The sequence below is a fragment of the Syzygium oleosum genome, unplaced genomic scaffold, assembly GCF_021117445.2.
Source record: "Syzygium oleosum isolate NSW1041296 unplaced genomic scaffold, Sole_v2.1 Sole_v2.02, whole genome shotgun sequence".
In the NCBI taxonomy this organism is placed as follows: domain Eukaryota; kingdom Viridiplantae; phylum Streptophyta; class Magnoliopsida; order Myrtales; family Myrtaceae; genus Syzygium; species Syzygium oleosum.
Window position 1 is genome coordinate 5,797,115 of NW_026607486.1, and position 16,600 is coordinate 5,813,714.

The 16,600-nt window shown below is 41.1% G+C and overlaps 2 protein-coding genes across 3 annotated transcripts; one reads left to right on the top strand and one right to left on the bottom strand.

Moving 5' to 3' along the window:
- Positions 1 to 569: 569 nt before the first annotated feature.
- LOC115666787 (uncharacterized) lies at positions 570 to 12,522 on the top strand. Of its 2 annotated transcripts, none has more exons than XM_056308923.1 (28): positions 570 to 1,059; positions 1,350 to 1,446; positions 1,946 to 2,021; positions 2,625 to 2,689; positions 2,783 to 2,827; positions 2,903 to 3,003; positions 3,089 to 3,230; positions 3,448 to 3,509; positions 3,583 to 3,656; positions 3,741 to 3,811; positions 4,423 to 4,510; positions 4,591 to 4,663; positions 4,755 to 4,850; positions 5,386 to 5,494; positions 5,698 to 5,791; positions 5,883 to 5,966; positions 6,055 to 6,211; positions 6,422 to 6,615; positions 6,944 to 6,988; positions 7,109 to 7,137; positions 7,211 to 7,332; positions 7,519 to 7,566; positions 9,011 to 9,135; positions 9,260 to 9,537; positions 9,748 to 10,660; positions 10,816 to 10,881; positions 11,415 to 11,528; positions 11,614 to 12,522. In XM_056308923.1, exons 1-28 carry the CDS (start codon positions 684 to 686, stop codon positions 11,656 to 11,658), a joined length of 3,789 nt encoding a protein of 1,262 aa, XP_056164898.1. In that variant the 5' UTR covers positions 570 to 683; the 3' UTR covers positions 11,659 to 12,522. The 2 variants fall into 2 exon arrangements, with proteins under 2 accessions (XP_056164898.1, XP_030444314.2); XM_030588454.2 differs by having other exon boundaries at positions 571 to 1,059; positions 9,254 to 9,537.
- A 1,316-nt stretch (positions 12,523 to 13,838) lies between these two features.
- Positions 13,839 to 15,784, bottom strand: LOC115667319 (high mobility group B protein 3-like). Its single transcript, XM_030588925.2, has 8 exons — positions 15,680 to 15,784; positions 15,526 to 15,577; positions 15,133 to 15,228; positions 14,795 to 14,852; positions 14,625 to 14,669; positions 14,421 to 14,501; positions 14,220 to 14,312; positions 13,839 to 14,133 (listed from the first exon to the last, which is right to left on the bottom strand). The coding sequence occupies exons 2-8, from the start codon at positions 15,564 to 15,566 to the stop codon at positions 14,116 to 14,118; spliced, it is 432 nt and encodes a 143-aa protein (XP_030444785.1). The 5' UTR covers positions 15,567 to 15,577; positions 15,680 to 15,784; the 3' UTR covers positions 13,839 to 14,115.
- Between the last annotated feature and the right edge of the window lie 816 nt (positions 15,785 to 16,600).

The window sequence follows — 16,600 nt, forward strand, 5'->3', positions numbered from 1 at the left end:
TCAACTTGAATTAATGGAAATGACTGCATTAAACATTTTCCTATAGTTCGGAGACTGAATTGAACATACATCAAAAGTTCATGGATGACATTGAACAAATCAAAAGTTCAGGGATCAAATTGCACATCGGGGCAAAGTTCAGGGACTGTTTGTGTCATTTTCTCTTTTCTCAACGTGAAATGTGTTTATGAACTTTTGATTTGTTTAATACGATCCCTAAATTTTAGCCCGATGTGCAATGTAGCCTCTTAACTTTTAACGATTCAATGTAGTTCCCGGACTTTTAGTACACGTTTAATTTAATCACCGAACCATATGAAAATGTTAAATATTATCCTCGAACTTAAATAAATAGAATGACAACATTGAATATTTTTATATAGTTCAGGGACTACATTAAAATCTACTAAAAATTTAGGGGTTATATTGCATATTCAGCTAAAGTTTAGAAATCACTTTAAACAAATTAAAAGTTCAAAGTATCCCATTACATATTAAATTTTTTTTTTTTTTTTGAGGTCAGCAACTCAAATTTTCTCCCAAATCGCGCTCCTCCGTTTTCCCGCCAGAGCGCCAAAATTTCCCAAAAAAGCTCAGCTACGCCGCCAATAAACCCTCTCCTCTCTCCATTTTCACCCTTCGATCGGGTTCCTCAGGGCGAAGGAGACGCCAAGGAAGCGAGGATGGTGGCTGCGAAACCAGGGAAAGGCGTGATCGTCAGGCCGAAGCCGGCCCCGAAGAACCCTAGGAACGTCCTCCACATCGGCGGCGTGCCGGTGGAGTTCCCGTACCAGCCGTACGGGACTCAGCTCGCGTTCATGGGCCGGGTCGTGTCCACCCTCGACCGAGCCCTGAGGGAAGGCCGCTGCCACGCGCTGCTCGAGTCGCCGACCGGCACCGGGAAGTCGCTCTCGCTGCTCTGCTCCGCCCTCGCCTGGCAGCAGAATCACAAATCCAAGGGCCAGGTCGCGAATCCATCGCAGTCCAAGGGTGCTCCGGAGGCGTTGGTGGATCCGTTGAATTACGGCGGCGGGTTCGTTCCTGAGGCGGAGCCTTCAGGTGAGAGTCTTCGGGCTGATCATTTTTCGGAAACCTAACGTTCGATGGTAGCTCTAGGTAGTGGATGGTAAATGGCGGCGGCATTCTTTGCCTAAATGTGCGAAACGTGGGAGAAATGTTGAGTCTAGCTCATCAAGTGGCTGATGCAGCAGGCATCAATGTCTCTTTCCAAGGGGGACGGGGATATTGATTTTTTTTTCCCTTGATCGAAGACGAGGACATTGATTGATTTGATATAGTTTCTGTTAGAATCTGTATCCAGCATGTAACCAATATGTTATTTTGGTTAGGCAATACAGCGCCAGGAAATCTCGAGCCAGTTCAGTCAGTACCAGTACCAGATGGCAAGAGTAAAAAAAAGTCAATACCCACCATCTTTTATTCAACGTGAGTTCTTTTTTCTGGAATTACTCGGGTGGAATTGTTAAGGTATCAATAGTTATCTTGTAAGGATGGGAAAAAAATGAGATGGTTACAGATATATGGTGCACATGTTGGTTACGTTGACTGGAGTACCTAAATTTAGCAGCCATGCGCAGTGACTTTGCAAATTGACCGAACTTTTGTTCCGTACTTAAGTTTTTGGTGCTTATGTTGATGCGAAGTTACATTGTGTTCTCTTCTTCATATGAATATAATGGCAATTTCAAATATTACTGAACTCCCGACCTTTATAAATTGGCTTTGCTCTACGTAACGAGGCAAATGTTCCGAGTGATGAGATACTCGGAAATGTTTTCTCCATGTATCTTCTAGAAATAAATTGAAGTAAGTGCTTTGGGGATAGAACGTTTTTTGACGTTACATGATGACCGACCACAGGAGCTCACCAACTGAGTTTTATAAGCTTTACTGACTAAATGTTTGATTTGGTGTTGTTTGAAAGGAGGACACACTCTCAAATTTCTCAAGTCATTCGAGAATATCGGAAAACTGCTTACCGGGTGCCAATGGCTGTTTTGGTAGGCCTCTATCACTCCTCACAACCCGTGTTTAATACTCGACAATGTGCTAGTCCTGAGAATTTCATTTTTACTATGGTTCAAGACGTGAGCATTCTGTTGTTCTTCCCGGTCCCCACTGCTTGAAAATGAGCAGATGGATTAGTCCTTTCATATAGCCTACCAGCTGCTATGCCACCTCTTTGTTAATAGATTGAAGGAGCAGGCAGCCATAAATGTGTCCTTTACACTGGCTACATATAAAGCGCATCCAATCCCACTGTAACCTCCCCATGTTGTGGGATCCGTGCATTGGTCTCGGATGCATGCAGGGATTGAGTATTGCATCTTTTGTTTTCTAAATCGGAACATTGCAGCTGCACTTGGTGTTGCTTCTTTCCAAACATGACAATTCATTCTTGATTTAGAGATTCAACGAATCAAGAAAGTACTGTTGCGAACTTATTGGAACAATACAGATTAAAACTTTGTCCTGAACTTACTGGGTCTTGGAAATAGTTATTCTTTTAGCATTCTTGTATCAATGACATCTGAACAGCTTTGGGTTTAAAGGTTCATTTGTTGAAGCTTTTCTGTTTCCATCTGCATCTTTTTTTTGTTTAGGCCTCTCGGCGACATTATTGCACAAATTCAAAAGTCCGAGGGAAAGAGAACATTGATGAAGAATGGTGATGCTTTTATCCAGAGGGCATATGTTTTTTTTTCCTCTGTCTAGTCAAGTTTGATTTATGACTCTCTAAATTATGTTATTGGAACTCCAGCAAGATGCTTCTGCGAAATCGAGATGGTGGATGCTGCGAATTCCAGTGAGTTATATCCCTATAAGTTCTTTATTGCTTTACGGACATGGAAAGAAATCACTATCTTGAAACTTTTTACAGAAATGCTAATAAAGTTAAAGCGCATCCTTCCCTTCAGAAAGGGGGTTGCCACGAGGCACATGACATAGAAGATCTTGTGAAAATCGGTCAAGTTGTGAAAGGTGCGCTACATGTTTCAAAAAACGTTTCCTGTCTCTCTCTGTCTTGCTTTGATGACATCTCTGAGGGAACATTGTTGCATTTCAGGCTGTTCATATTATGCAGCAAGATCTATGGCAGATTATGCACAACTTGTTTTCTGTCCATATAACTACATCATTAATCCAGTTGTTCGGGGAGCGATGGAGGTGGATATAAAGGAAGCAATCATAATTCTTGATGAAGCCCAGTATGTCATTTTGACTCCTGGTTTATTCGTCACATCACATAAGTCAGAAATAAAATGTTCAGAAACTTCAACAGGCACAAACCACGTCGAATTTGCTCTTTCCATCAAGTGTGGTTAAAAAGCACCACTAATCTAGTAGAGAGAATGTTGTTATTTGTCGAACTTGGTCCATATTGGCTTCTAATCTCATTTATAAAGCTGGTTACTTTGTTGACAGCAATATAGAGGATATTTGTCGTGAAGCTGGTAGCGTGGATATTGAAGAAGATATTCTCCAAAGTATGCTAGACAGAAATTATTTTTTCTGTTTTAACGGTTGATGGTGGTTGTAAATTTTTACATCCTATGGCAGAATTGCAGGATGAACTGGAGCAACTTTGCCCTGTCAACGCCATGATTTATCAACCTTTATGTGAAATGGCACAGGTAATATTGTTGTTTTATTTATCTCATTCTACTTAGCACCTCAAAAGATTTTGTTAAGAAACTGAAAGTACTGCAAATGCACAGGACCTCATGAGTTGGATGGAGCGGAAAAAGAGTTCATTAGAGAAGCGAGATTTTCAGCACCATGTCTCTTGGTGAGAAACCTCAGTTACTGTTTGCATTCTTACTGTCTTGTTTCTTTTTTGGCTGTTTACCCGTTACTATTTTTCTATCCACGGCCACTATTTACTAGAGAAAGTTGTCCCAAGTACGCTAAAAATGATTATAGTGCATGAAACACAAAGAATTTCATCTGTTCAACTTAAACAAGTCTATCAGTATTGCACGTGATGATTTATAACTGCATATGAACTTGTTTTTTCGAAATAGTCTATCGTTACTCGTGCAGCATGCTATGATGCTTTTTATTTGATGAAGATTCTTACGGGTGCTGTGAGCAAACTTGGCATTTTACGTCAGCTAATATCTCCAACTATAGGCCTCTTAGTTTCAATATTGGTGTTTCCTTCATTGTCAGATTTTCTCTATTGAAGTTAAATAAAATTTTCTAAATACGATAAGTGTTGTCGTAAATGCTCTAACAAATAAGTTGCTTTTAAGTTTGCACGGCGCATGAAAAATAATCTTACTTACCAGATTACACCTCTATGCTGACTTAAGAGATGGAATTCCATTGCATCTTCAGAAATTAAGGAGATTTTGTCTGGCATGGTCCTGAACTGTTGCTACTGTCATGTTTTCTCAGTTGGACGGGTGATGATGCCGTGAGAGAGCTTCAAGAGGTTCATATATCACAGCAATGCTTCCCAATTTTGTTAGATTGTGCTACAAAGGTGCTATACTGTTTAGATTTTATACATGCGTTATTAGATATGTTAATTTAATTATTATTGACTCGATTATTCTACTTAAGGCAATTAAAGCTGCTACAGATTTGGACTCTGAAGACCCCCATTTAAGTGGCCTGTCTGTGATCACGCTAGAAGGTTCAGTTTCTTGTCTCTACTAAAAACTGAGCTGGCTCGTTGAGCAATTTTTCTTGCAACATTGCGGATTGACATCGACATTTTGTCGCAGGGCTATTCTCCGCACTTACTTATTTTTTCTCTCGAAATGGGGGTCATACATTTGATTATCAGCTTTCTCTGCAGCGGTATATCAAGCGAGATAAAAGTGAGTAATTAGTAGTCGACAGTCTTTCTTAAATCTGCAGTAAGTCTGGAAATTTTCTGATACTGAGTACAAACGTTTGGACAGAAAAGTGATTTTTAGACGGCATTGGCATAAAGGCCAATTATTCTTGTTGTAGTTTCCTTGATTTATGCATTTAGATACGTCCGTCAGTTCGAGCTATTGTCATCGCAATTCGACTCTTCTGCTGGAAGGTTTTAGAAACATCATGTTCATAGAGATATGTGTGTATATATTTATATGTATATAATTTTTTTTTCTATGTAATGGCGCCTCTAAAAATACCGCAATTAGGAAAATGTGTGTTTCCTGAATTTAAGGGGCGACAGGTGGATAGACAAGCATCAAGCGTGATTAGATATTTATAACTACTGAGTTAATTCCTTTTATTGTAGTAAAGCGCAAATTTATTTGTGCTAATGTAGTCAGATCATATTTTATGTATTTATTTGATATTTCAGACAATATTAAATGCTCAAGTAGTTACTTTTCTAAGACATAACGTCACTAAATGCAGAACAGGGCATTGGCTACCCGATACATATTTTTAGTTTGTGGTGCTTAAATCCGGCAGTGGTGTTCAGAGACATCGCTGATCTCTCCTTGTCAGTAATTTTAACATCTGGGTAAGCAAATCAGCTTGGTATTTTCTTTTTACGGAAAAAAGACTGTAGTAATAACGCAGCTAGAAGAATATGTAGTGAGCATGTACAAGAGCATTCTCACACGTGCTGAGAAATGGAGTTTCTAAACTAAATGTTAGGCTTGTCTTTATTTATGTTCTCTTTGGAAGTCCTTCATGATAATCGTTATTTCCCATTCTCTATAGCACACTATCACCAACGAACTCCTTCTCAACTGAGCTCGGTGTTCAATTTGGCACTTGTCTGGAAGCTCCACATGTGATCAATGTCAAATCACAGGTGCCAGCCATGTTTTCTTGTGCCTTGAATGTGGTCGATTACTCTGTGTGTGTTGACAACGGCAATGATCAAGCTTTTCTCCTTTTGGCAGGTATGTGCTGCTGTAGTTTCAACTGGACCCGAAAATTATCCTTTGAACGCGAGCTATAAAACAGCACATGTGTATGCATTCCAGGTAATCTGTGCTTCTCGTTCTTGTCCTTGATCTAGTGTAGCTCTTCACCTAATATGTCACAAAGGAATTTTCTCTTATCATTTTGTAGGATGCACTTGGCAAAACTTTGGAGGAAATTTTTAAGATTGTTCCAGGTGGATCTCTTGTGTTCTTCCCAAGTTACAAGCTGATGGAAAAACTATGTAGTCGATGGCATGAAACAGGTCAATGGTTACGGCTAAGTGTACGAAAGTCCCTCTTTGTGGGTAAGCCTTTCATATGAGCTCGTCTTCGTTTCCCCTTTTTGGTTTATCTTGCAAACCAGTTTTGCTGCCATATCAGTACATAACTTTGTTTCTTTGGTACTATATCTCATATCACTCACTCACTAGTCACAACACTTAGACTTCTTAGAACTTCAACTACCTAGTTATTTCATTTTGTTTGTTAATTATTTGCTAATTCCATGCACACAGAACCAAGGGGAGGGGGCCAGGAAGATTTTGAGGCTGTTTTGAAAGGTTATTACGATTCAGTTCGCCAAGGCAATAAAGCTGTTGCTGATAAAAAGAGAAGAACTAAGAGGCTAGAACATACCCAGTCCAGTAAAGTGGGGTCCTCAGGAGAACTGAAGAAAGGAGCTGCTTTCCTTGCCGTTTGTAGAGGAAAGGTGAGTCTCAGTCCTCTAAAAACCTGAAGGATTAACGAGATTAAATTTGAAGTGATTAAAACATGAGAGTATAACTAGTATTTTTCTCCATACTGAAAGATTTTGCCTTGGAATGAAATGAGAAGGAAGTTTAGAGATCAAAAGTCAAGGAGTTGGAGGAAAAGACAGATAATGGCGTATTTCTAATGGATATGTCTGGCATGTTATAAAGAAAATGCAAATAATTTTTAGTTCCTATTTTTCTCCAGGGTAGTACTAATTAGAACTTCTCATTCAGCTTCACATTATCACCGCTGCATGTAAGATCATCTGAATGTGATATTTGCAGGTTTCTGAGGGAATCGATTTTTCTGATGAAAATGCCCGCGCGGTTGTATCCTCTTTAGCAAATTTGTTTTTTAACTGTATGCCACCTTTATGTTCTGCAATTTCCTCTGATAGTTGTCGGTAATGTCAAAATTGATTTTTACCTCTGATTCCTTAACTGTCCAAGATAATTGTTGGCATTCCATTCCCCAATGTGTAAGTGCTAAACTTTCTCACTACAATATTCACTAATAGCAAAATGTGCTGATTGATGCTAGCTTCTTATCAGGAATGACATCCAAGTTGCATTAAAAAAGAAATATAATGACACTCATAAGTCATCGAAGAACCTTCTGGGTGGAAATGAGTGGTACTGTCAACAAGCCTTTCGTACTCTAAATCAGGCTGCAGGTACATTTATGTTATGAATAGTGCTTCCACTGATGTAACAGTTTCTATATGCCTATGTTCATCTTGAGAAACCTTTTGTACATTTGCATTATCTCGTTGGAAATTTTGGTGCTGTGTTTTTGCATTTAATGGGATCACTAACATTTTCTGGAGATGAAAGTATTACATTGTCTTACTTCTATGCAGGCCGTTGCATAAGACATGCGCTTGATTATGGGGCCATCATTTTTTTAGGTAAGGGTTCTGCTTTTAAGTTTTAATAGACTATCAACAGTGCTTTCAGACCCGGACCGGACTTATTGAAGCGAGAATCGGAGCATGGTCTGGTTTCTGTGAGAGAATCGGAGTGGTTAAGAACCGGTCAAACCTGATGTGGACCCTGTTGAACCGGTTAACCTGGTGCACCTCACAATGGTTTGACCGGTTTTATAAAAAAATTAATCAACCTTGTACGAGCAAGGTTTGAACCTTTGTTCACTTGGAAAAGCACTTGGGACGCTGTACACTTGGCCATTGACTCTTTGTTCAAACATGACAACAGATTATTTTACTCATCATTTAATAGATAAGGCCAAGGGATTCTATCCCCTTACCACCAAAGCAAGCAAGGAGTGCCTCAACCAACATAGCTATGCAGTGGATGACTGTCTAGATGGTACTATAAATTAATAAAATATGTGATTTAAGACAAACGGCGTTCAAACAGTTCAAAAGCCGGTTGAACATGTTGACCCTTGAACCGCCAGGCCTACTGGTTCTTTGACCGGGCAGGTTTAAGAACATTGACCATCAATGACAATGTATGATTGTTTTCCTCAATAGATTGGTTTTACATGTTAGAAATCTGATACAGCCATATAGTCGTCCCACTTTAGAGAATTATCACTAATTATAGGGGGGGAAAGATACAAAAGAAATGGTATTTAATTGATGCATGCTAAGAATGATTCCATCAGGGCAAGACTAGAAGTAACACCACGTGGAGAAAAGATAATGGCAGAGACATAGCAGGTGTTCAGCATTGACTGTTGCTTGTAGGGAGCGCTATGCTTTTATGAAGTTATACCTCATCACAATGGAGGTTCACAGCTATCTTATATCCTTCAGCATTGTCATCCATCTATTTTTTCTCCCTTTTTCAAGATGGAAAGGCTGAAATGTGCAACTGCCCTATTCAGCCATCTATACAGCATCCGTCCTGCTTTAATCAGTCTGACGATCTTCATTAAAGATTCTCACACTTCAATGGTTGGCAACCTCATTCACGGGTTGGAGATGCATGTCTCAGCCTCACACGATACATTTTGTGTCCAAGACAACATTGTTATTCTGATTACAAACGTAACAGACCAATCAGAAATGAACTAATGCTATATGCATACATTTCCCACTTAATAGCTTAGGTTTTTAGTGAGAAATCGTTAACATCTGTCTCATATAAAAAAAAAGTTAAATGTAGAACAAGACAATATTAAGCGGAAGCTGTGGGGTTGAACTAATAATAGTACTAGCCCTGACATTAGCGAGGATATTGCTGCTCCAGATATGACTTTTCGTAGTTTCGATTCTCGAATCACTGCCATCGGCGCTTTTATTAGCTTACTGGCATATGATGCAATCTTTAGGTGGTCTACTTATGAATTTAGTCATTCTCTAAGAAATTATATTTTGAAAGCAGATGAACGCTTTCGTGAAGAAAGGAACAGAGCTTATATTACAAAGTGGCTCAAGAAATCCATCAATCTGTACGAGTCCTTGGATGCATCACTTGAGGGTTTGAAATCGTTCTTCAGAGATGTCGGGGTATAATGCAATTCATGTCTACTTTTCTGATTCTAATTTTTGCTGCTTGTGTCTATAGTCAATGAATGACAGAATCAGCCAACTACCAAGTAAATGATTCTTCTCGTTTTGCTTACAGGGACAGGTTGGTGATAAAACCGTGGATATGGTACCGGGTTCTTGCACGGATCCAGAGACTGCTTCATGCATCAAGCAAAGTAAGCTGCTTGCTAGAAAGAATAATCCAGGTGATTCTGATTGTGTGGAACTGAAGCTAATTTCTGATTCAAAGCAAGAGGCTGCTTTCATCCAGCTAACATCTCGAGGAAATCTTGAACCAAATCCCCTCCAAACAGCTGTTATGGATTGTGACAGAAAGAGGGAATATATAGACCTGGACTGTGATTTTGAGGAAAACCCGAGGTAAACTTAGAAAGCATATATACTCATAAGGGAATGCTCTGCAAAGTTACTCGCAAATTATGCACTGTGAAGTTTTTTCTAATACTAACCGCTTACGTCATTCCATAGACTTCCTAGGTTGAAATAATTGAACATCTTTTTGGAAAAGTCACTCTGCACTAGTTTTCTACGAGATGATAAGCTTCGTCTCTTTATTTCCATTTTAAGCAGGTGCCCTGTAGCAGACAGCAATGAGTTTCGTGAGGATCCTGAAGTACTAGTGAAGGATACATGCGATATATATAGCAGCTTTGCCTCTCATGCTGGGGGATCTCTATCTAAGGATAACACTTCTCCCTCATCAGTAATTCAGTCTTCCGTCGATTTCCCAGATCAATTCTCACCTCATTCAGTGTCCTTATCAGGTCTTAGCAAAGCTCATTCTGTAACCCAATGTTCTGCTATTATAACCTCTCAAAGAGAAGCTGCAACCGGAACCTTTGGCTTGAGCTCAGAGAAAGAAACTATGTGCTCGAGTGTCAATTCTCATGCACAAAAAAGGAAAAAGTTCATATCTTCTCCATTAGCTGGCACTGTCATGGATGAACATTCAAATGCTTTCAACACCTATAGTTCAACCGAAAAGTCAACAACCCATGGAGATGCTAATCGGAGAATCAAGTTTGATTCTGAAAATAAACCAGCAGAACGGATATGCAAGAAATCAAGTGTGGCTTCATCATTCCGAGTCACTGATCGTGTCATAGCTGCTGGGGACAAGAGACACCAGATTTCTTGTTCTCTTTGCCGGGCCCCCTTTGGTCTTCCTGAAAGCAATTTCTTTGTCCCATCCTCACCAACCTCGCTGTCCAAAGTCCACTTGGCAAAACTGGTGGAAGAAAAGATCGGAGCTGGCAATGTTTGCACGCCAACAGGAATACAAGTGTTAATAACCGATGTTTCATCAGTAGCTCAGCAACTCTGGGATGATACGACTGATGGACATCGGGGACAAGCTACTTGGTGTGAAGAAGATGGATGTGTGTTCCAGACCATCTTTTGCCCGTTTTGTAGTTCTCCTGGAAATTGTCTCGGTGTACGGATCATGGCAACTGATGCTTCTAATATCGACCTACTCAACAAGGTATGTTCCAAATAAAACCTATGAATTTCTCGTAGTATCTTAACTTGGCATGATGTGTATTGTGGACAACTTGCAGTGATCTCAATTTCTGGCCTGCTATTATGAGGCCCTTTGTTTTCTATTTGGTTTCTGACAGTCAAATAATTGAGGTGCAGATCTTGTTTTTTGCCGATCAATTGGAGATTAAGGAGCTGAAATCATTAGAGGACACTGATACAAAGGTGAGTTTAGTGTATGGCTTGTCAATGGTTCCATTATTAAAGTATGATGAATCTCATATAGGTTGGTATCCTGATCATGCTATGCTAGCATTAGGAATGTTCACATTCTGTTTGAGCCCACAAAAAACAAATATATAAAAGCTCCAAGCAGAACAAGTAATTTAATTTTTCTTTTACCTTTAATCATATTAATTTAGATTTACTTTGGTTTATGAGGTCCATTAGAAAGATTTTCTGTGTCCATTTTGCCAAAGATTGTTATGCAATCTGAGTTCAGTTTAGCCGATAAAATGTAATTTTTTGTGAGTGACAGTTTTCATCCCATAGTCTGCTTGTTGATCTGGTAAAGAGAGGTGAGATGGTAATGATATGAGTTTGAAGATAGTAGACTTCTCTCTAATTAAAATGCAGGGAATCAATTTGACAAGAAAAACATTACTGGTTGGGGTGCTCCACTTTTTTGAATTGGATGATCTAGAACAGTAGAACTTGCCCTATGGACGGTTAATTGGCAGTTCTCTGCGAAATTGCAGGTTGTAGTAAAATGCTCAGACCAGGCTGAGAATGATGCTTTAAAGTCCATAGAGAAATTTGCATACAGTCCTAAAAAGCAGAACTCTGGAGGCTGGAGGACAACAAAGTCTAAGGTCAGAAACACGTGTCTGCTTTTTGAAGTTAGAATAGTATTCTGGCTGTTTGTTTGGAAATGCATAATTCCTTTGTAATTGGCAGTTGCGGCTTCCAAGGAGACCACTGCTTTCTGACTGGGAAGAATGATCCAACTGCTTGGCTGGTTCTCATTTGGCTACAGTATAAACTGTAAGGCATCTGATCGAATATATGTGGCTTCTCTGAAATTGAAGATCTCCTAGAGATTTAGAGATGGGCATGATCTCTCCTTGATAATTTGACGAGGTTGACCATTGGGTGGACAGCCAGTAACGCTATTCTTGCCTGCATCATTGCATTTTACCGCAACTTCACTGAGATTGCAGAAATATATTTAGCTGTTGGTTGGTAGTTTGCCTTGATTTGTTTCGGGGAAGCGACCGACTTTACCATACTTAAGAAGCATGTCAAGTTCTGTTCCATGGAGATACCTGTTGGCTTGTGGCATGACAAACATGGAAAACCAGTTCAAACAGAGGAACATCCCTCAGATGTCAAAGACAGTTCACACGCAAGTGGGAAATGATCAAAATGGAAAACTTTGTAAATGGTGACCTTTAGGAAACTGCAGACGTGTACCTACTAATCCTCATGTGATACCACATTCATTTGGGCGAGATGGGTTTGTAACTTGACGCATTGACCAAAGGATTTCAGATTTTACATCACAAGCTCAGGGCATCATCTTTCGAGCTTGGCACTCGCATGTCTATGGCGAAAGTGCAAGGGAGCCTTCTCATCTTGGGCGTGCGCTCTTGTCGATGTTATTTTTCCCCTTCTTGGGTTTGTTACTCCAACGTACCTGTAAAGTGCTATAGTTCTCTTTGGTCCAGATCCCGAAAGCAGGTTTTGCAATTAGTAGGCAGTGCTTACCTTGGAGTTCAAGTTTTTGTTCTCTTCACTTCTGGACTCATTTGCTGATACTGAGGGGCGTGCTATTTTCAATAATAATTTCGTTGCTACACTGGTTAATTTAGTCTGGCAAAACATCCAGTATATGTTGAGATCGGCAAGACTTGTCATGCATGTTGTCGCAAGAGAAGGAAAGTCGGTTGTAATGAGCAGAGCCAGTGTTCAACATTGTGTTGATGCGAAGGATTTTGCCGGAAGACGGCAAGATTAAAATGATTCCTCGTGAAGAATGCCTACTACTATTGCCGATAAAACGGAAAAACGTGCCTTAACCATCGAAAAGATGAGGCCCAGTTTGGGTCCCGAAATAACACATCGCCATTTCACAGAATTTCAAGTACGTGCGCACCAAGCACTCGGGCTTCATGCCTATCTACAAAAGGCGATGGTTACACTAGAATGCCTTTTTAGCTGCTTTACATTGAAAAATCTTTCGGCTTTACATAAAGCCTAAGCGGGTACAGATGCTCAAAAGACAGTGGGGTCATCCCTCTTGGATACTCGCAATTCTAGCCAAGATGCAAAGCGCACCGCACTCGGCCACCAAGCGTTTCACCTAGGATGCACGCTACTTGGTCGCCAGTGCCAGTGGAACATATCCAACCAACTACATCTTCACGAAAACTCTTGTCCAAAAAGCAGCATCCTGGCAAACAGACAAGCTCACACGTAACCATAACCGAGAGAACAGCGTCTTAAGCAAAAATACTACGGAGCAACAATTCTTAACCATGAACCGTTTATCTACCAAACATCACCACCGCTTTATTCATTTTCAACTTTTTCCAGACAAAACGTCAAAGCAGTAAACCGAAACTCAATCTGCCCACAGCCAAGGTTAGGCTTTGATGCTGAATAATTTCCCACCATATATTTCGTCCTCAGTAAAATTTTATAAACCAACATAGCATTCATCACAACGATTCAAAGACTAAATCACCAGTAGCTGCATATTCGATTTCACCAAATTATATCACGCTCTTGGTCACCGAGACTGACAAGAAAAACAATAGCCCATTGAGACGGGGTCTCCTTATGAGAGACAAAAAACATGCAGGCCTAGAGATTAGCTAAAGCTTCGATCGTGCACGCAAATAAGCTATCCAAACTCAACTTCAATCCAATTCATCTTAGATCACAATTCCACTGTCAAGAAACAAAAATTGGCATTCAGATTTACATCAGCACATTTACATCTACTCCATAAAAGTTTTATTTCACAGCACGGAAACAACCATTATCAATCAGTGAAACAATTAATCCCACCACATCGCGTGCTTCAGAGACAAATATACAATAGATTGCAAGCATACCGGGCGATATTTGCAGATTAAACTAGAACTAGCTCAACATTGAAGTAAAATTGAAGTGAAATATAAGAAGGAAATTACCAACTGGATAAAATCACAAATCGAATTTACTTAATAATAGCTCTACACAATATAAAAAGCCCCCATCTAAAAGTCATTAAAGCACAATACATGTCGCTGTGCTCTCCTCCCCCTTCCGCAAGTACTCGTGTTCATTCTTCAAAGGGAACAAAATCAGAGGGCCACCAAAAAATAAATGAGCATCAAACTACAGATGCCTTGATAAAAGATAACTAAACCGCCTTGATGACCTAGATAAGAACTATCTTCCCTTCCCAAATATCTACTCATCGTCATCATCCTGCAATCAGCAAAGAAATAGCAAATCACTATATATACAAGGCTGGAAAGAGCTGACTTCATAACAATGACAGAGATTCAACTCACTTCATCGCTGCCTTCGTCTTCATCTTCCTCCTCATTGTTCACCTCAGACATAGACTTCTCAGACTCCTCTTCATCAGCCTTGGTACCTTCAGCCTAGTTGCCACGAGTGCAATCAACCCCATGAATAAATGGTGTCATCGAAAACACTTTCTTATACCACCGAGAAACAGCTACACTTACACAGCCTATCGACTCATGTACCTGTCTTTTGTTGTAAGCTTTCATGGTCTTCTCATACTCAACCTTCCTTTTATCAGCCTTGGCTATATAAGGAGCTTTATCCTGCAATTTCCACACCGCCAAGTTTAGCCCATATATAGAATTACGTTCGCGGATAAGATCAAGTCACAAACTTCGCATCCCCACTCAAGGACAGGCAACTTCAGTAATCAATAAATCACTCACAGCATCAGACAATGACTTCCACTTGTCTCCCCCAGCTTTGCCAACCTTTTTCACATGATTACAACAGACAAAAGAAAGTCATAAGCTAAAAGCCCCCGGTATCTACCGCAGTAAGCAAGAGTAACCGTTGGAGCCCGAGGATGGGAAAAGGGGCAGATAGATCCACTCACAGCAGCAACGGATTTATTGTTAGGGTGTTTCTCCTTGTACTGCTTCCTGAACTCTTCCCTACAATAGTTAAGAGTTAAGTCAAACACATTAGAGTCCTGTTCCAGAAAAAGAGAGTTCCAAGCCATGCGCTTCTGCTTTTGACCACGTAATTTCTAGCTAAATCAACAGGTTTGACTATCCTCAGACGAACCAGTTTAGCATACAAAAGGACACGCACAACAAAAAAAAGAAGCAAAAAAAGCAAGAGAGCGCGCATCTTATGCACAGGGCGAGAACCCTTCGAGACATCCCAGACAAAGATCAGAGCATGTCGAAGACCGTGTATAGGCAGGCTTACATGAAGACGAAGAAGGCACTGGCAGGCCTCTTAGGCTTGTTAGGATCCTTCACCTTCTTCTCCTTCTTAGTCGTTTTCCTCTTGTTCACCGAAAGCCTACACACACAACCAACCCGCACATCACACCCCAAAAAAAAAAAAAAAAAAGGAATTCACTTCCACAATCGCCACGCAAAAACACGCACGCGCGCAACATATTCGCGCGAGCGATTTCCATCCCGATTCCTCGGGGGCGCGCGCAGCGAAAACAGATCTCAGATCTGAAACACCACGGAGAGCTACGGCGAGCGCGAAGCACTCAGCGTTCGCGAGCTCCGGGAGCATCGAATCAGGCAAGGGAACATCCCAAAAAATAAACGAACGAAAACAAAGGAAGCGATTGGGGTAACTCACGCAGCGTTCCTCGACTGCGACTTCGAGTTGCCTCCCTTCATGGCTGTGGAACCTGCAAAACCCGAACCGAACGCCGGCCTGAGCAAAAGACGCGGGGGGAAAAGGCGAACGATTCCGCGGCGGAAACCGATCGGAAGCGATCGAGCTTTTTTACCTCTTCGACGACGACGACGACGACGACCTTCTCGTAGGGTTTTCTCTTCGTAGAGAGAGGAATGGTCGAATGGGCTTGGAGGAGAGAGGCCGGAAGGCGGAAATAATAAAGGGAGAGGGGTTAAATCGTGAAATCGTCGCCCGGGGGGGTTTAGGCGGGATTTCAAATTATTCTTTTCCGCCACGTCAGCGATCCGCGTCCTCCGCGCCCATTGGGCGACCTCCTCGTCTCTCGATCATCGGGTGGTGTTTGCCTCTGCTGCTGTTGTGTGTTTTTTTTTGGCCGTTGTGCTTCTTGTGCTTCGTGGATGAGGCGCGTTGGGGGCGATGATGGGCTTGGATTCTCGCGGCGTCTCTCGATTCGAGCCCAGTCGTGCGATGGTGTTCGTATCGGGGTGTGATGCGGCGGTGTTTAGTTTGATAGCGTTCGCGATGCTGTGCGGTGATCGTTACTTAGTCGACCGTTTTGAATTCGTGACGCACGTGTTTGGTGTTCAATTAAGAGGTAACCTTGCTAAAAGATAGGGAGATTTCGCTCATACCAAGGCCTCCGCGGCCTGTCCCTATCTTGTGAGGCGGGATCCGCGAATGAGTTCCTTATTTTAACGAATCAGTACCCGCCTCGCACCCCCAATACCCCTTGTATTTTTATCTTCTTCGAGGAAGGGGAATACCCTCTATATGTTTTACATCTCGGTGATCCCGAGATTTTGACAATGACAGAAATGAAGCCTTTTGAGGACTTGATTAGGTCCAAAAAAGAACCGCACATCTCAGTGGTGTAATGCCGCGGTGTTTTAGTTTGATCGTGTTTGTGATATTGTGCGACGATCATTACTATCTTCTAGCCTAGTAAACCGTTTTGAATTCATGACACGTATGTTTCGCGGAAGAAAAAAAATTTAGATGCTAAAAATCAAAG